This window comes from Bos indicus x Bos taurus, chromosome 3 (genome assembly GCF_003369695.1).
Source record: "Bos indicus x Bos taurus breed Angus x Brahman F1 hybrid chromosome 3, Bos_hybrid_MaternalHap_v2.0, whole genome shotgun sequence".
In the NCBI taxonomy this organism is placed as follows: domain Eukaryota; kingdom Metazoa; phylum Chordata; class Mammalia; order Artiodactyla; family Bovidae; genus Bos; species Bos indicus x Bos taurus.
The window spans coordinates 34,219,758-34,239,798 of record NC_040078.1 but is presented as its reverse complement, the minus strand read 5'-3'; the positions used below and the strand labels follow the sequence as shown (position 1 = coordinate 34,239,798).

At 44.7% G+C, this 20,041-nt stretch overlaps 1 protein-coding gene across 4 annotated transcripts in view; it reads right to left on the bottom strand.

Annotated features, from left to right (window-relative positions):
• Positions 1 to 209: 209 nt before the first annotated feature.
• Positions 210 to 20,041, bottom strand: part of SORT1 (sortilin 1) — a 67,452-nt gene continuing 47,620 nt past the window's right edge. For 2 of the 4 annotated variants that reach the window (XM_027536284.1, XM_027536285.1), the window contains exons 11-21: positions 19,934 to 20,040; positions 16,350 to 16,452; positions 15,843 to 16,011; positions 15,060 to 15,250; positions 11,670 to 11,859; positions 7,545 to 7,661; positions 6,864 to 6,972; positions 5,970 to 6,068; positions 5,331 to 5,437; positions 4,949 to 5,072; positions 210 to 4,665 (exon numbers count right to left, since the gene is read on the bottom strand). In XM_027536284.1, the coding sequence (XP_027392085.1) occupies positions 4,651 to 4,665; positions 4,949 to 5,072; positions 5,331 to 5,437; positions 5,970 to 6,068; positions 6,864 to 6,972; positions 7,545 to 7,661; positions 11,670 to 11,859; positions 15,060 to 15,250; positions 15,843 to 16,011; positions 16,350 to 16,452; positions 19,934 to 20,040 (1,331 nt within the window). In that variant the 3' untranslated portion in view covers positions 210 to 4,650. The remainder of the gene's footprint in view (positions 4,666 to 4,948; positions 5,073 to 5,330; positions 5,438 to 5,969; positions 6,069 to 6,863; positions 6,973 to 7,544; positions 7,662 to 11,669; positions 11,860 to 15,059; positions 15,251 to 15,842; positions 16,012 to 16,349; positions 16,453 to 19,933; position 20,041) is intronic. The other 2 variants (XM_027536286.1, XM_027536287.1) reach the window with 1 other exon arrangement.

The window sequence follows — 20,041 nt, the reverse complement described above, 5'->3', positions numbered from 1 at the left end:
CCATGGTGGGGTAGATCTTTGAGAGCATGAAGAAGAAAAAAGTGAGTAGTTTTTCCCATAAATTACCTAATACCCTTCATGTAGGACTTACAGACACATAGTCCTGGCTCATTAATTGATGTTCTCTGATTGCTGGGGTTCAATTTTTGAAGCTAGGAAAGTGGAGAAACTTTCATATTAACAAACTGTAGCTTAGTCATTTTAGTAGGTCAGGTAATAAAGTCCAGTCTGTTTTATTTCTAACCCAAATATTGCAAATATACAGAAAATTACCAGTACAAAGTTAAACACATCCAGATTTATTTACACAGTGCTAAAGAAATTTGAGTTTTATTTCCATTTTGTGGAATTTTATTCTGGGGTCTGGCTTTGTTGTGCAACTGACATAGGTCATTGAAACTTGATTATTCCACCTCACATGCAATTTTCTGCCCCAAGGGAACAGAAAACTTGGGTTTTTAGTGCACATGCAGTAATGATCTTAATACTGCTTTAGATTTGAGTAGGAAGGCTATCTGACAGCTTGGGGAGGAGGCAGAGAAGGTACAGAACCAGGAGGGACCACATGCTCAGACAGGGAATAGGAAACAAGAGAGGGATGGATACCAGGCACACAGGGGGACCCTGAGCATATCTGTGCACGAGGATGAGGAGGGTACCATCAAAACCCGACCCTCCTCCCTAGACGTCCAAACACAGGAGGTGGGCAGAATCATCAGGAACACTCAAGTCACGTGACCACAAACTGAGGGCATGCGGAGGATGAGAACTGCATTAAGGATTTGGGCATATCATTAACATGTACACTATACAGTTTATACATGTATATATGTACACACACACACATATATATATATAGAAAGGTACAGATTAGTTTATGTTATTCTATATAAACAAGGATGCTTAAGAATGTACCGGTGTGAAAAAAAATGCACACAGTAGGTTGCTGAAGACAACTTCTAATTAGACTTCTGATTCTTCTTTGTTATAATGCAAAGTAGCCAAGAAATCAACACATTCCTGCTATTTCAATCACCCTCCATGAGGGCGAGGCCTTGGCCCTCCTGGGGCAGGACGGTGTCCCTGGTGCAACCTGAGCTGGGCAAACTGGTGGCAGATGGAACAGTCTGGCCTCCCTATCACTACCATGTGGAAATCCAAAACTTTGGTTTTTGTTTGAAGGACATGTAAGTCCATGTTTATTTATCTGCTTGAGGGACGGTAGTAGCAAAGGTGAAAAGCAGAAGCTCTTCCTATTTTAGCAGTTCTAAGTATCCAGGTTAATGTGGGGTAAGGCGGCGGTACCAACAGTGAGCAGGGTGAGCTCCAAGCCCCTGCAGAGAGAAGCAGGGCTCTTTAAAGCTCTCCTAAGAGGAAACAAGAAACTCTCTACTGGAATCACTTGCTTAGAAAACAAAGACTGAAGCCAGGCCAGTCCTGCACATGGAGTGGATGTGGATCGCCCTGCACTCCTCTATCCTTGTGCCATGGTGAAGGCCACGGGAGAACCAGCTGTGGTTGACAGAGCCAGTGGTGGCCAGCACGTTACCGATCTGCCAGGGATGAAAGGCCAGCTTCGGCATGCAGAGGCCCAGAGGTAAACCTAAGAATGAGACAGACACCCTGGAAAGCCTATTCAGAGGCAGATGACAAATTCTAAAGCTTTAGTTACAGCCAATCTATTGAATCTCCTGAGCCCAGCCTAGAACTGCCACAGTCCTCCAAACACTTTCAGTCCAAGTGGCGTTCCCATTCGATGAACAACTTAGGCGTATGCATCCCTGGTCTCAGGTCTCACTGAAAACCAAAAGCCCTCTTAAGTCCAAGATACTTGTCCACAGAGCATGAAAGATGGTGAGTTCACCACCTGGATTTCAGAGCTCAGATCACTCTGGACAGTCTGCTATGTCCAACCTACCTTATGACGCTAACTTCTATTACTGAAACAGTCCCTTGTGCTATTAAGCCTGACACTACACTTTATTTTCAGAGATAATGCTCCAACCTGACATCAGTAGGACAAATCAGAAATCTTTTTTTCTTAGGAGCTATCGTGGCTCTGTTAGGCTGTTTTCATCTTGGGCCGGGGACATACCCTTGTGAGATGCGGAAGGCTAGCCAGCCAGGCTTGCTAGCAGTCCTCAAACTGACTAAGCTCTCCAGCCAGTCATGGGTGGGGGACAAGGGAAACGGAGAGGGTGACTCATCAGTGGAGACTCCATTCCCACACTCTTGAACCACCGTGACCTTCAATGAGGTAAGGGGCGATTTCTAAACACATACTCAAAATTACCATTACTTTTGCTTCCAGCCACGAAAAATTTCCTGTTTACTAAGTTGGCAAAAGAGCTCTACATGCTGCTCTGAAAGAAAGGCCACTGACCCGTGCCCTGAAGAACTGCAAGACATTTGTAAGAAAGCAGCCTGCTCCCACCTGGCAGCAAGAGCATCCATCAAAGTGCATGAGATCCGAAGACAATCACCGTCACCACTCATGACTCAGGGACCTTGACACCTTTACTTCATTTTTGTGCCTCAGCTCCATCTCTAATGGGGATTACAAACCCTGTGGTTTTTTTTTTTATCTCACAAGAATGCTGTGAGGTTCAAATGACATAATGCAAGGGAAAAAGTGCCATGAAAACTACCAAGTTCTACAGAAACCCCAGGTATCACTGTCCTGAGTCTTACACGGTTGGAGAAGAATATTAACTCTCTTACATGTAAAACTAATCAGAGAATTACCGTATGTCGGCACATCTACTTCGGTGGGTGCATGTGGGGAGAAGAGTGTATGGTCTACGCAGGTCTTCTCTGGGCATCAAATTCACATGGGGCAGGAGGTGAGGGTGAATGGGATAAAAGCTGAGACTTTTTGATCATTTGTGAGCTGGTGTATCTTTGGAATTACTTTCAATTTAAAAACCTTACAAAAGGAATGAGATTTTCCTAAAAAACTAGTGCTCTCTGGCTCTAACAAATATGAACTCTCTTTACAAAAACTGCCTTAACTTTATAGTTCCCTGACTTACGTTAATCTTACTGCAGTTTCAAAGTTTCTTTAAAATTCTCCATCCACTCCCTCCCCTGCGTTCCCTACTGCTGTTAATCCATTCTGGTGAGAAGACAATTCAGCCATCTGCTCACACATTCTGACAAAAGTTCATTTGGCACATTTACTTTTTCCTGACTTTCTAGCCATAAAATGAACCAGCAGCAAAATGGCAGTTACCAAAGAACATCCCCAGTCATCACTATTGGGAGAAACCGTGACCAGCACAGTAGCTGTGCTGACTGGGAACGCACTACTGTGTCCGAGTACAGCAAACAGTCAAGCTGTACTAAAACTAATGACGACAGCTTTCCATCACTGTCTGGCCACCCAAAAATCCGCCTCGCTACATTTTCTAATTTATGCCATTTTTTAAAAATGTCAAAGGGAACATTTTATTAAATGTAAAATATGAACTTAATGTATCACACAAAACATCAATCTGCACTAGAAGCGTGTTTTTCACTTGGTTTGGCTCAAAGTTTCAAGCCAACAAATTACTTGGCAAAGCTGGGGAAGTGGAGGGGTAAGAAGGAGAACTTGGTAACAAAACTCAATTTTTTTTTTTTAAAGCTTAAAACTGAAAACATGTCTAGTCACAGCTCCATGTAGAGCAGCAACCTAAGAGGAAGCGAATAAGCAGCCATTCTAATGATTCACGGATGAGTCGTCCTCAGAGGCTGTGCTGTGCATGCCACCAGCCGTTCCAGTGAAGAGGTTGCTCAGCCTGGGTACTCAGCTTGAGCCCCATCCTTGAGCAAGTCCACTGGCACACACATAAGGCATGGCTTGAAAGATCTTGGAAGAAGCAAGAATTTCTCCTTTAATAGGTGCTAAATCTAGTCAGTTCTCTGCTGTTCCCTTCTTCCTGCCCCAAGTTAAAAATATTGCCCTTTTGGTTTTCCTGATTTAGTGTCTTGGAAGCACATGTAAGTTAGTTGCCAAAGGGCAATTAACAAGGGTATTGCCTAATTAAACAGGGGAAAAGAAAAATCACTGTGGCCTATGGCTCCTGAAAGAAATAACAAAAAGCAGTGATCTATGTGAGGAGCTGGTGTGCACTATTCTTGGAGCAGGGCTGGCCCCAGAGGGAGAGAGGCTGCCCAGGCTGTGCCAGTCATTGCAGCCTCTTTGCTCATCTCTGCAGCTGCTTCGTGGTGCTGACACTGTCCAGGGATGGCACAGCCCAGGGACGGCACCGAGGGCTTCATGAGAATTGATGACGAAGCTGGCCGGTGCCCTGGGGTAGGCGCCGCGCAAAACATGTGACTGTGGGGTTAGTGAAAAGTTCCCTTCAATTCCATTTCATTTCCCTTAAAAACCAAAACCAAAAAGGGCTCATACCTTGCAAAAACACAGAACTCATAAAGTTAAAGAATTAAAAATTTCCCCTCTCTTCTCTGAGCCAATTGGCAAGAGTGTTTCGGGTCCCCACCCCCCTATTTCTTTAGTGTAGGTCCTTTTGGCTTTGATGGAAGCAGCAGAAACAGAGCTGGGTCCTTCGCAATGGGAAATTTATTTCCCTAAGTCGGAGCCACAGGGAGTGTAGGAGGTACTGCGGTCCATCATTCGTACTCGGTCCCAGCTCTTTTGAGGAGCTATTCCAGAAGGTCCTGAAAAAACAAAAGACACGGGCCATATTATTTACAGACCAAAAAAAATCCCTAATCCTTATTTTGAAAGCCGTTACGTAGCTTCTGGGTTGGCCAAGTCTTAGTCATTAAGTTGCTGCTTCTAGCTTATACCCTCCGTTGCTTCAAACATACCTTGGTCATAAGTAAAAAAAGAATCACTCTTTTTAAAGACTTCTGCACCACCCCTCAAGAAGAAACAGTAAAAAAAGAATCACTCTTTTTAAAGACTTCTGCACCACCCCTCAAGAAGAAACAGTCTCACCTCATCTGAGTCATCATGATAACCGCTTTTGTGAGTGTGGGAGGCCGTGTCCAAAGCATCCACACCATCCACACCATTAGCCTCTGCATGCTGCTGGAGCACCGAGTACCGATGCACCAGGAACCTGGGGGCGGAAACTGCTGTCAACCCTCACGTGGTGAGGAAGAATGCATTTCTTATAGGGCTGTGGACTCTCCAAGTTTTACACACTCACAGAATGAGCCGCGCATACAGGAAGCACAGCCTATAGTTGGTATATGAAAAATGGAAGGAAAGATTTGGGTCCGATGTTTCAGTAACGTCACTTCAACTAGTCAGTTTTCGCCAGCGGCAGACTCTGCCCTTGGCTGACTTGCAGGTTTGACTGACTCCGGTTCCTTACCTTCCACCACAGACGTATTTCTTCACAATGAGCACTCCTGCTATGACTGTGACCAGCATCAATCCCACAGTGGCCAGGATAATTGGAACAGAATTTGACTTGGAATTCTTGATAAATTAAAACACAAACACACAATCAATTTTGGGTGTGCATATTCCAGGACTGAATTCAAAGAGGCTGCTCAATTTCTTATTTCTCTGCTCAACGATCTGTAGTCTCTAGGCACCTAATGATGAAACGTTCCCAAACCCCTCAAGATGACCATCTCAGTGCTACCAGGAGAATACCACAGCTGGCAGAGGGTAATCAAAACGTGAGCTGCCTTGAAGCTATCAGAATAGTGCAAACTCAGGGGCTTCAATGTCAAAGTTACACTGGAAGCTATGGTTCTAGATCAAATACAATTGTGACTGTTCCCCGTGACCACTGGTTGTAAGTCTTGGAGCTTTTAAGGATGAAGCAGAGAGAGAGACCATGATAGTAAGTGGGCTGAATGAATCTAGCATAGGGCCATCACCTGGGAAGGAGCTGTGCCAATGCTGTCAGGCAGGCCCTCCCATGATAACAAGATTCATTTCTTAAGTTTTCACATGTTGTTATAAATAAGCTCTGTCATATCATTGTCTGAGTGTGACCTACCTGCTTCTGGGTGGGAGATAGGGAGTGTGTGTTTTCAGTGTATCCCAGAGGAGGCGGAGCTGGATTCTGGGACAAGCTGTGTCCCTGTGGGCGGGAGTCCTGTGCAATCACACACACAAACACTCTGAGGACAGCCGCCAGGAGTGCAGGGCAGTGATGCAAAGAAGCAGGAGCTTGCCCCCAACAAGTACACACACCCACACACTCTTCTCCCCCTGCCTTCTTCCACCCCGTCAGGCCCTCACTCCTGAGAAGGTTAGACAGGAGGGACTGCAGACTGTCCATCTCTCAGTTTCCAGATTAGGTACCTGGGGTCCACAGTCTTCTGTTCCCATTCACACTGCTGGGCCAGCACCTCTTTATCAAGAGGGTTCCTCTTACCAGATCCCCATAGCCTGGCCAGACAGTTCAATGCTACAGATCTGGAATCAGCTCCCAAACTTGCTTCCAAATCAAGACCAGCCCCTTATTACCGTGGTGCAGGTTCTCCTTATGAACACACCTGACATGACTCAGCACAGAGATCCCCACTAACCAGGGTCCCATGCCCTTCCCTTCCACACGTGCAAAACCCCAGCCCTTGATGGCAGGACTTGTTGAGTCTTTTTTCTAAGTGACTCTGAGCCTCAGAAATTTTCTCAACCCTAAGCTTCTAAGACTTGGATAAATACTGAGCACCATTTTCCCTCCCCCAGAAAAGTTTTCAGTAGATGAGCTTATTGTTGGCTTAAGTGACCATCCTTCATCCTAACAGTTTCCGTGCAACGGGAAGCCTGACATAAGTGGTCTGGCCACTTGTATTAGGTGATAAAGCTCTCGACACACTGTAACTTTGACCTTCCTGGCAGAACTCAAAACCCCACTTGTATCTACACCAGATCTACTTTAACACACCTGCTTTTCTGGACTCAAAAAGTTGCTTGTGCATTTCTTTTTCAAGTCTTTCACTTCTCGAACTGGATTCACGCCACCCTGGCATTTGTCTCCTGGAATTTTCCGGTACCTGAGGGGCAGAGAAAAGGTGTTGACAGAATACAAGGATGCACTTCTGGATTCTTGCTTACTTCCTGAAAACAAGATGTGAAAAGCTGCAGAAAAACTTCTGGTCCTTACACCATCTTTCAGGGCTTGGGGGAGATCCACAGGGGTGCTGGGGGGATATCCTGTGTAGTTTCAGTCCTTGGACAGACCACACATCCCTTGCCATGCTGCAATGACATGCCGACTTTCTGCCCTATGAGACTGCTGGGGAAGCCCGTCAGTACACAGGGGAGGGGAGAGTTATCAGGGAAGTAGGCAGTCAGGCTCCTCTAGAATGGCACTCTCTGCTATGGTGACTATTTACTTTTAAATTAATCAAAATTACTTCAGTTCCTCACTCTAGTGTCAATAGCCACAGAGGGCTAGGGGTCACTGTATCAGACGCAGCAGATTATAGAGCATTTCCCCCACCACAGAAAGTTCTACCGGACAGTGATTTTCTAGACTCTCTCAAATACTCAGAAGAGCGTGGAGGGAACTCTCTCCCTGCACAGGGGAGACGCGGGCCCGACGCGGGAGAAGCAGCCGCCTCACCCGTTTGTCGTCAGGTGCTCTTCTCTTCCATACAAACAAAACTCGAGGTCGTGGCCCTTCAGTTCTGGCTGTTCCACACATTTGGAGTCATTTTCTGGACGGAAGTAGCCAAAATCACTGTAAGAATAAGCAAAGAATGTATCTTTCAAAGTTGCTGAAAGACAGGAGGCAAATAGCAGTGAAGGCTTTATGTGGGGCAGAGGATGGTTAATATTCCAGGCTTGGGTTGCCAGAAAACAGCTAAGGAAGTCTGTGACATATAAAGAGGTCTCTTTAGGAACAAAAGCACACAGAGGGCTTAATTGGGGGGCGGGGAATGGCTTATGGATTGGGCCTGGGGGACTGAGGACTCAGTAGCTAGGAGTTCCACACAGACAGCTCAGGGAAGGGAAATCGCGCAGTCTATAGCAGGTAGGGATACACGCAACTAAGACACAGAGAAACAGTGTGTCAGCCACAGACCTAAACGCACGGAAACTTAGCAATTCTTTCATCTCCAAATAACTCATTATGTTATACCCATGAGAGTGTATATCCAACCTTTCCTGCCTTCCCCACATCTGTGTCCCTCTCAGCCTCTTAGATGGTGCCTGATGCCAATGTGAATGCCCATCCCTGCCCTCCATTCCATCCCATCTCTCCATAGTGACCTGTTCTCCTTTCTCTGCTTTCCCCAAAGTAAGGATATGCAGGGCCTTGGCACCTCATACCCCTAGGTGGGGGCTTGCTTCATGAACAGCTTGGAGGGACCGCCAGTCCCCTCACCCGGCAGCTTCTCCTTAGCTTGCACCTGTCCTCTTCTTTCACCACCCTCTCTCCCTTATTGGCCAATTTTCTCTTTTACTTGTTCTGTTTTACTCATTTACTTTTTACGCTCTGCATCTTGGCTTGAACCCCCTGCTGCAACCTTGAAAATGAATGTCTGCGCCCTTGCAGGCCCACCAGTCATCCAACCTTGGGGCTTTCTCTGTCTTGTTCACTTTGGCCACCCGGCACACCGCTGGGCCCACCCGCTGCAGCCCCAAGAGCTGCACTCAGGCTTCTCTGGTCACTGCTGGCTCTGCTCTCTTCCTGACACGTAGGTGCAGATGTTTCCCAAGATTCTATCATCCATTCTCTTACTCTGTATCTGCTCTCCCTTCGTGAGCTTAACTATTTGCTTAACTATTTGCTGCAACTAAAACTTCTAGGTTTGGACTTCCCTGGTGGTCCAGTGGAGAAGAATCCACCTGCCAACGCAGGGGACTTGGGTTTGATCCCTGTCTGGGAAGATTCCACATGCCTCGGAGCAACTAAGCCTGGGAGCCACAACTGCTGAGCCTGTGCTCCGCAACAACAGAAGCCACCTCAGTGAGAAGCCCGCACACTGTAACGGTGAGCAGCCCCTGCTAGTCACAACTAGAGGAAGCCTGTGCACAGCAACAAAAATGCAAGTAAATAACAATTTCAAAAAATTAATAAAACGTCCAGGTTCTACCTCTCTTGAACTCTAATCCTACATTTCCAAATACTTGCTGAACATTGCCACATAAATCTGTTGACAGAACCTCAAAGAAATAAAAATGTTCAAAACGTATCATGTTTCCTCCTTTGAGCTGGCCTCTCCTGTCATTTCTTTACATTTGTCCAGGGCACTATCTTCCTGAGCACCCCTATCTGGACGCCCTCGCTTCTTTCCTGTGGCAGCCACGGCTTCCCCTCACAGCCTATCTTCCGGCATACTCTTTCTTTTTGAAAATTATTTATTTATTTATTTTGGGCTGCCCCGGATCTTTGTTGCTGCAGGCGGGCTTTGTCTAGTTGCGGCAAACAGGGGCTACTGTTCGTTGTAATGTAGGGCTTCTCACTGCGGCGGCTTCTCTTGTTGTGGAGCACAGGCTCTAGGCGCCAAGGGCTTCAGCAGTTGCAGCATGTGGGCTCAGTAGCTGTGGTGCACAGGCTTAGTTGCTCTGGGGCATGTGGGATCTTCCCAGACCAGGGATTGAACCCATGTCTCCTGCATTGGTAGGTGGATTCTTCTCCACTGAGCCATCAGGGAAGCCCCAGCACAACCTTCCTGATCGTGCTGTTGGGGGCCTATGCTCACATCAGTCTACTGGTTTTAATGATCTGCTTCTTTCCAGATGTACAGATCAAATCTTACAGCTCATCAGGGCTCAGCTCAGATGCCAACGCCTCTACAAAGCCTCTCTGATCCAACTCCTTTTAGGTCTGGATGGAAGAATCTCTCCCTTCTCTAAATCCATTAGGTACTTACAGTTTCTCTTTTCAAACATACTCATGTGACTCTTACCAGAAGAGTCTATAATAAAATTTCTGTTATCACTTTTGCACTGCCCTGTGCCTAACAAATATTCAATGAATATTTGGTAAATATATAGATGCTGCTTGGACTTCAAGGTTTTCTGACAAATATTGAAGGGAGAGGGTAGGAAGAACAAGAGAAGACATCATGCCTCCAATAGCAAGGAGAAATTTCTGGCAAAAACTTTTGTGTGTTCAATCCAAAATTCCAGGGACCACACCCTCCCCACTCACGAAGTATACATTCCTCAGGCACGTGGGGTGTGTGCGCAGGCTCTGGGGCAGAACTAACTGCCCGGTTCACATCCCAGCTCTGCCACGTGACAGCAAGTTAGTCATGACCCCTCTCTACCTTTGTTTCTTCCTTTGTGAAATGTAAATAACACAGCACCTATCTCATGCGGCTGCTGAAGAGAAGTGTGAGTTGCTTAGGACAGTGTCTGGCACAGAGGCAATGTTTAAAAAAGTCAGCTGCTATCATTATGACTATGTGATTATTAAATACAATATGTGCTCAGGGGGGTTAGATTTTAATGGTGGAATCTAATCTAAACACAAGAATTAAAATATAGTGAATGCTGTAAAAATATAATAAGTGCAGTGGGAGCCTAGATGAGGAAAAACTGGGGAAGGCTTTAGGAGGCAACATCTGAGCTAAAGTATTACAGGCCAAAGAGGAATTCACCAGGCTTGGGGGGTCAAGCAGCAAATGTGGAAAGACCTTCCAGGCAGGAGCAGCAGCACGCACAGTGGCATGGAGCTCTGAAGCCGCAGAGCATGTTTGGAAAACAGAAGTAGTTCAGGTGACCGAGAGTCAGCCTGTGTGCCATTAAGGGTGAGAGAGCCCTTCAGAGTCTGACAGTATCCACAAACTCCAGCCCTATTATAACATCCAAGTGACCTGAGTGCCATTTTCCCTTGTAGAAATAGAGAAGGGAGGGCCCCTGGCCATCCCACACACAGATGTGAACAACACAGGAGGAAACACATGGTCAGACGGGGGTTTGTTCAGTCCCATACTCTGTCACCTATAGTTCGGGAGAATACACTGTAGGAGGGTAGGACTGCTATCTTCCTGTCTTCTTTTCCAAATCCACTTCTACCTCCCTGACAGCTTCTTCTGCAGCTAACAAGTTCCATAAGATTAGTACCTGTGATGTGAAGCAGTTCCTCTTATTCGCCCTAAGCTAGGCTACCAAGGGACTCCCTCGCCCCTGTACAATCAACTAACCCTGTGCCAGCCACGAAACTAATCCTTAAGCCTGGATGGTTCTGAACTCTAGGGATCCACCATGATGGCTCCGGAGCCTTGACGGGATAGAGACCAAACATTCTGATGGCATCTCCTCTCTCAGGACAGAGCCACACTCTCTCTGCCTGCAGTCCTGCAGACAACCCCAAAGCTAGCCCCACCTGCTGAACCCAGGCACTTAGGCTGTTTGCTAAAGCCCAGTTTCCCCTGAGCTCTCAGCTCCTGCCCCACTTTGCATGGTGCTTCTGTCCTATCGCCTTCTCTCTCTGCTTTCTTACTCGCATCCTCATTCTACACTCCTCTCCTTCCTCACACGGGTATGTCAGGATTTCGGGGGTTGTTGCTGGTTCTGCACAATAATTAATGGTCTGATACAATAATGTTATTTGTTCAATTACTAACAATTCTGCTTCCCTTCCTCTGTGCCTCAATTTCCTTGAGGAAAGAAGAAGCAACAGTTTTCCACTCTTGAGGAAAAAAGGGGAAAAAAGGACTGAAATAATTTTCAACTGTCTGTTGCGTCCTCCAGCACAGGAGGTGGCTGACAGGGATCTGAGGGGTGCAGATACCAGAGGAAGTCCTCCAGGGAGCAGGGACAGACGGACGGCTGCTTGGTCACAACATAGTTTCGACCATTCTGACAGACAGATGACTTGCGTAGCCGGAGGTATTGTTCTTTATAGCCTAAAATGCAGCCATCTCCATAATCTCCAGGGTCTGTAGAGTGAGCCAGCCAGATGGTATAGTCCTTCTCTTCACCTAAAAGAAAGACAGGCTCTTCAGGAAACTACATGAATCCACTATGTGAGACAGCTGCCAGGCAATAGAAAGAAAGAAGAGACGAAAAGTACAGATGTCTGACTTAACCTATTGCTTCGCTTTGGAATTGCAAAAGAAAGTTGCATTAGTGGGAGCCTACTAGTGAATGGCCTTTCCTCAAGCCAAGGGAGGAGTCTTTGCAGTTCACAGCCCATTTGAGTTCTAAGAAAAACCTTGTGCAGCAGGAAGGTGGATGGAGAACCTCTAAAGTTACTTCCAGACTGAGAGGCTGCTGTCTTTAAGTCTTGTGCACTTGTGTTCTTGGTCAGGGGCTGTCAGAGGTAAGCAACCAGATGTTTGCCTTTAGGGCAAGACGCCAATTAACCAAAAGCAAGGGTTTAATTGTACCAAGGGTGAGAATGCTTCAAAAGGTGGGGGAAATATTCTCTTTCTAGTATTTGTGCTGATGAAGCGAGCACAAACATTCTCTAGTCTTTTAACTCTTGTTGCTGCTGCTGCTGCTAAGTCGCTTCAGTTGTGTCCAACTCTGTGCGACCCCAGAGACAGCAGCCCAGCAGGCTCCCCCGTCCCTGGGATTCTCCAGGCAAGAACACTGGAGTGGGTTGCCATTTCCTTCTCCAATGCATGAAAGTGAAAAGTCAAAGTGAAGTCGCTCAGTCGTGTCCGACTCCTAGCGACCCCATGGACTGCAGCCTACCAGGCTCCTCCATCCATGCGATTTTCCAGGCAAGAGTACTGGAGTGGGGTGCCATTGCCTGTTGACTGGCTTTCAAATGAAGACTGCTAATGACAGTCAACCTGGCTCAGTGTGTCATATCATCCACTCCTGGAAAAATGACTCAAAGGCTGTGGCCTAAAGACTGTGGATTGGGCTTTTATCCTTCAGGATATGAAGACTAGCACCCAGCCTGTTAAAGAGCAGTGCTTAACCAATCTTTTAATGATGTTAAACTTCAGGGATAACTGTAGAAGCTGCCTGCATCTGCAGAGGGGACAACTCATAAGCCAGCTCTTTTACAGTCTATTTAACGAATTTAGATTATAATGACTCTCTGGTTTTAAATCACTGAAACATCTTGTAGAAAAGGTCCAAACCAAGTGTTTCTACTTCCTGCAGGAGTCACTAAATTAACGTGCTAAGGAAATGGGCCCCTAACACAGTCTAAAAAAGTCAGGACCAAAATTTAACCCAAGCATCTTGAAACTTTATATCTTCTTTCATATTATGCCAAGCAATCACGGGTCACAGATGGTCACTTTTTGTCCAGTTTTTCTTTTATCCTTCTTATTTTCAATACAGTGCCAGCATCTTTAGTACTGGGGGTCTGGGTTTGCTTGTGATTCTTTAGGAATACCATGAAATGAATATTTTAACTCCTTCTCTGAAGCCATTTTTCTGGGTCTTTAACATGTCTTCCAGTTTGAAGTCACAGCATTCAGAAATGGTCAGTGTGGGCTTCTTGCCTGCGCAGGAGCCAGTCTAGAGTCTCAGTTGTGACTGATATTCAAGCCAAACTCTGCAGGAAAACTTCCTTACTTCAACATTTAAATAAATGACATAATCAATTAGATGTAACACATTTTCCTCTAAAGTTTCCTCTTTATAGTTCTGCTGTAACCAGCAGTGAAAAACCCTGAAGTCTTATGAAGTAATTTTAGACAAATATAAACACGTACTATCCTTACAAGCAGAAAATAACTTTCAGAAAATGCTTCAGAGATCTAAAGTGCAAAACTAAACTCTTCTAAATATCCACATGCGGCTGGTGTGAATTGAGATTTACAGTAAGGGTGAGTGTAAAATATGCATCAGATTTTGAGGACTCAGAAGAAAAAGAATGTAACAGATGGCCAAAAAGCACATGAAAAGCTGCTCAACATCGTTAATTATCAGAGAATCAAAACTACAATGAGGTATCACTTCATACCAGTCAGAATGGCCATCATCAAAAAATCTACAAACAATAAATACTGGAGAAGGTGTTGAGAAAAGAAAACCCTCCTACACTGTTGGTGGGAATGTAAATTGCTGTAGCCACTATGGAGAATGGTATGGAGGTTCCTTAAAAGACTACAAATAGAACTACCATGATTCCGCAATTTAATTCCTGGGCATATAACCAGAGAAAACCATAATCTAAAAGGATACATGTACCCCTATGATCAGAGGGGCATATTGCAGTTCATACTACAGCACTGTTTATAATAGCCAGGACACAAAAATAAAAGCATCAAAAGAGGAATGATAGATGATGTGGTACATATATACTATGCTGTACACAGTACATATGTATGATATGGTACATCACACATAAATAAAAGATGTGGTGCATATAAACTATGGAGTATTACTCAGCCATAAAAAAGAATGAAATAATGCCATTTGCAGTGACATGGATGGGCTTAGAGATTGTCATACTGAGTGAAGTAAGTCAGACAAAGATAAACATCATATGATATCACTTATATGTGGAATCTAAAAAAAGGTACAATGAACTTATTTACAAATAGAAATATCCACATACACAGAAAAGGAACTTATGGTTACAGGGAGAAAGAGGGGAGAGTGATGACTTGGGAGACTAGGATTGACATACACACTAACTATATATAAAATAGATAACTAATAAGGACCTACTGTAGCACACAGGGAACTCTACTCAATACTCAGTTTATATAGGAAAAGAGTCTAAAGGAGAGTGGGTATATGTATATGTATAACTGATTCACTATGTTGTATAGTGAAACTAATACAACATTATAAATCAACTATACTCCAATATTTTTTTAAAAAAATCTTTAAAAAGGAAGAGTGTAAAGTATTTCACTAATAATTATCAAATATTGTTTTACATGTTAAAGTGATATTTTAGACATACTGAAATAACTATATTATTAAAATGAATTTTGCCTCTTACTTGTATAATGTAGCTAGCTGACAGAATAATTTAAATTATATATGTTGCTCTCATGCTATTTCTCTTGGATAGTGCTAATCCAAACAGGGGAAGTGCTTTTCTGGTACCATTTCACTGCCTGCTCACCCACGTGGAACATCCTTCAATCCTCTTTCATAGACATGATTTTCTTATTCCAGTTAGAAGAAACTGAACTGGATGGGTTATTTAGGAAAATAGGCTTACAAGTTTCTGATAGAAAAGGTCAAAGGAGACACTCACAGTTCCTTTCAAGGATATCTTTAAAATCGATGGTGTAGGAGACCCACTGGCGAGCCAGGAAAGATTCTGTGAAGCCCCAGATGCTGATGTTCATGGACCTAGCTCCGGGTTCTGAAGCCAGGCCCGTAAAGTAGATAGGCTCCTTGGTAAATGTGTAGGTTTGCCAGCACTGACCCTCGTCTGTGGAGAACCTGAAACCACAGTTAGAGGAAGATCGTGACAGAGGATCAACGTTTACTGGATTATCAGGAAACCACTCCAGCTGTTTTCATCCCAAATCAGAGAACTCTCATATTTAGGTGACGGCTTACTGACTGACAATTATATTAATTTCTAATGCCTGCAGTTAACAGGGAAATGGGATTCACTCAAATAGTATGGAAGAAAATGCATTTATAAAAATTCTTCCAAGGGAAAGGAAGAATAGTGACCCATATAAGAACGGGCTTCTGAGTCAATAAACAGAAATTATACAATAAGAACTTGTACTTAAGGAGTTATTTACCATCCAGACTGCTTCAATGCATCCATAATATTCTTGTGGGAAGAGAGAAGAACATTTTTTCTTTTAAGTGATAAAAAATGTAAGCTAGCAGAGTCAGAGGAAAAACACAAAGCCATTTAATCTGAGTTGCTCTGAATGCAACCCCTTCAAGCACCTCCCCTGCAGCTCTGCAGAATGCCTAAATCTGAATCAGGGTCCGGAACTTCCCCACAAACTGAAAAACATCCCGCGGTAGCCCTCTGGGCAGACAGTGTGGGTGGAGCTGAGCTCATGCATACTTAATCACATTGATCGGATGGCTGCTGTGCTCAATGGCTACGATGATGCCTCCAGAATCCAGGATGGTGTAATAGTGGGGTCCTTCCAGCATCTTCATCCATGAGTAACCCCCGTCATCTGAGATGTACACATCTGGGACCATCACGGAGATGGCATCCCCCACGCTACCTACAACACAGCCCACCATCTCATCAGCACACGTCAGCAGAGAAACAGAGAGGAGTCACTGTCACGAGAAGAATTCTGAATGAGTTTATTCTGATTATTTCCCATCAGGCCTCTTGGAATTAAAAAAAAAGGCCACGACAATTTGGTAAAGGAAGAGGTCATGTTGCTGCTCTCTGATGGGAGTCCATGAAAAACCCACAGTATCTTTATCTTGCGAGAAATTCTGCAAAGGGTGGTAAAAGCCATGGATGGTGGTTTTCTCACAGGGTTCAATGCTATGACTGAGCTTCAATGTACTCAACTAGCTCTTCCCACAGAGGTGAGGGAGGGCTGCTTACCATGGGCAATGACTATGCCAACAGCATTAGGCTCTGACAGTGGGGCCATCGGAACATTTAGTTTCTGAGAGATGCTATAGGAAGCGTGGATATGAAGGCTGCACTGTGGAAAGACACCAAAGCTTAGATTAAAACCAAAGGTGTAATTTTTTTTATTCATCTCAGAGTCTTCTAATAATAAGGCTTTTTAACTTATTAACCCAGACTTCAGTGGGATACTCTTTTAAAAAATTGTGGTTAAAATAACATACCATAAAATTTGCATTTTAAAGGGTGCAATTCAGTAGTGTTAGGACATTCACACTGTTGTGCAACCATCACCATAATTCATCTCTGGGACTTCCACATCTTGCAAAACTGAAACTTCTATGTCCATTAAACCATAACTGCCTATTCCCCCTTTCCCAGACCCTGGCATTCCCAGACCCTGACACCATTCTATTTTCTTTCTCTGTAAATGTGATTATTAAATTATTATTAAATGCATTATGCATTTAAGAAGCAAGAATATCCCACTGAGCCTATAATTCAACAACAAAAAACCAAATAACCCACATTAAAAATGGGCAAAGGACTTGAAAAGACATTTCTCTAAAGAAAATGAGAGGCTTCCCAACTTGATGACTGCCTGCCATATTTCAGATACTGAACAAGATGTGGTGGTGATTTGAAATAAGACCCAGTCCTGTCTTTAAGAAACATTTCTTAGAAATTAGTTGGGTTATAAAGCAGGATGGTAATCCTTTAAAGGATGCTTTAAAAGAGGTTCAGGAGACTTCCCCGGTGGTCCAGTGGTAAAGACCCTACCTTCCAATGCAGGGAGTAAGGGTCTGACCCCTGGTCCGGGAACCAAGGTTCAGGAACTAAGGCCCCACATGCCACAGGGTGTTGCCAAAAAATTACAGAAAATAAACAAGTAAACAAAGAGGCTCAAATTGGTTACAATGTTAATTTTATGCCATGTGCAATTTTATTGCAGTTAAAAAAAGCTTCATGTAAACTGCTAATGAAATGAAGAGCAATGATTAGTTCTAACTAACCAGTCCATCCTAAAGGAGGTAAGTCCTGAGTGTTCATTGGAAGGACTGATGTTGAAACTGAAACTCCAATACTCTGGCTACCTGATGAGAAGAGCTGGCTCATTTGAAAAGACCCTGATGCTGGGAAAGATTGAAGGTGGGAGAAGAAGGGGACGACAGAGGATGAGATGGGTGGATGGAATCACCAACTCAATGGACATGAGTTTGGGTGAACTCTGGGAGTTGGTGATGGACAGGGAGGCCTGGGGTGCTGCAGTCCATGGGGTCGCAAAGAGTCGGACGCGACTCAGCGACTGAACTGAGTTGAACTGAAGGATGGTCAGGATTTCCACCAACCTTAATGAACTGGGGGGAGGGGAGACAGGGACAACCTCCCCAGGAATAACACGGGCTAGAGGCACAGCAGGGTGTTCAGGGAGCAGCAGAGTTACAAGAAGGGGTGTGTCGGTGATAACGACAATGAAATGGGCAACAACAATGAAAAGGCAGAAGAGAACCTGCCGGGGGAGGAGAGGACCTTCATTCACCAGATCATGGGCAAAAGGGAGCCATGAAGAGTGCTAGGGAGGGAGAGGCACAGCAGCATGAGGGTGGCAAGGTACGTAAGGAGGCCACTGCACCTGTGCCTGTGCCTGAGGTGGAGAGGGCAGGAGCAGAGCAAGGCTAGGGTGGAGGGGTGGGAAGGGGAGCAGGAGGGGAGAGACTCCACAGTAGTCATGAAGACACAGAAGGGAGAGAGTGTGATGGGAATGGTGTGGGTACATTTATCTCCCACTGGTTGAGTCTCTTAAAACAGAAAGCCCAGTCAGGACAGCAGAGTACATACCAACCGTAGGCAGGTACTCAGAAGAGAGCCTGGAATTACCAATGCTGTCACTTTTGAAGGAAACTCCCAGGGTTCTGCTAAGCTCCTCTCAAATTCTTTAAAAGAGTCAGACACAAAGCTTGTTTTTTTCCTTTCCTGTCAAGACCTGTCACTCATGGAACCTGGCTCTCCTGCAGCAATGCCTTTGAATCTCTAGTTTGTGGCTTTTCCTCAGAGGGCTCAGCTCTTGAATCCACATGTTAGACCAGGTCACCACCTACATCCACAGGCCACGTGGAGCCCTGGCAGATGGGAAGAGAGGCCAAGTTCTCCTCCATTTGTTTCTGGCCAGTACGGCTTTGCACTGCTTATGAATGGCTGGTCGATGGCTTTCTGTAGAGTTGCTGAAGTGTCATAGCTGCCATCGTGACTCCTAACTAATCACTGGCCCATCTGACCACTCTGTTTTCATTCAGCAATTTAGTATAATACAAACTGTTAGCACAAATTGCAGGTCAAGAGGCAACAGTTAAAACTGGACATAGAACAACAGACTGGTTCCAAATCGGGAAAGGAGTATGTCAAAACTGTATATTGTCACCCTGCTTATTTAACTTAAATGCAGAGTACATCATACAAAATGCTGGGCTGGATGAAACACAAGCTGAAATCCAGATTGCTGGGAGAAATATCAATAACCTCAGATATGCAGATGATACCAACCTTACGGCAGAAAGGGAAGAAGAACTAAAGAGCCTCTTGATGAAGGTGAAAGAAGAGAGTGAAAAAGCTGGCTTAAAACTCAACATTCAGAAAACTAAGATCATGGCATCCGGTCCCATCACTTCATGACAAATAGATGGGGAAACAATGGAAACGGTGAGAGACTTTATTTTGTGGGGCTCCAAAATCACTGCAGATGGTGACTGCAACCATGAAGACGTTTGCTCCTTGGAATAAAAGCTATGACCAACCTGGACGGCATATTAAAAAGCAGAAACATTACTTTGCCAACAAAGGTCTGTCTAGTCAAAGCTATGGTTTTTCCAGTAGTCATGTATGGATGTGATTATGGATGTAAGAGTTGGATTGTAAAGAAAGCTGAGTGCCAAAGAACTGATGCTTCTGAACTGTGGTATTGGAGAAGAATCTTGAGAGTCCCTTGGACTACAAGGAGATCCAACCAGTCAATCCTAAAGGAAATCAGTCCTGAATATACACTGGAAGGACTGATGGTGAAGCTCAAACACCAATAATTTAGCCACCTGATGCAAAGAACTGACTCACTGGAAAAGACCCTGATGCTGGGGAAGATTGAAGGCGGGAGGAGAAGGGGACGACAAAGGTTGAAATGGTTGGATGGCATCACCAACTTGATAGACATGAGTTTGAGTAAGCTCTGGGAGCTGTTGATGGACAGGGAAGCCCGGTGTGCTGCAGTCCACGGGGTCACAAAGAGTCGGACACGACTGAACAACTGAACTAAACCGACTGAAATTGTTAGCCTTCAGTTTTGGTTTTCTTTAAAGACAAATAAAGTGTAATATTTTGGTCTTTCTTCACCGTTCAAATTTCTCACATCCTAGTTAATTTCAACTTCTCATTTCCCAATTTTCCACTGTTAGCTGTGGACCCTCAGCAAGTACAAAACTTCATTATTCAAAAGCCTGGCACTAATAAGAGCAGAACAGAATGGTTGCTTTGCTCCAAATACATATGACAGTAGGAATAAAACAAACCTCGTTCTTATTTTTTGCAGTAGCATCGCATTCACTGTTCTCAGGCTTCCTCAGGTGCTTCCACCTTCCTCCTTGGTCAAAAGTGATCATAGTCTGGATAGAATTATC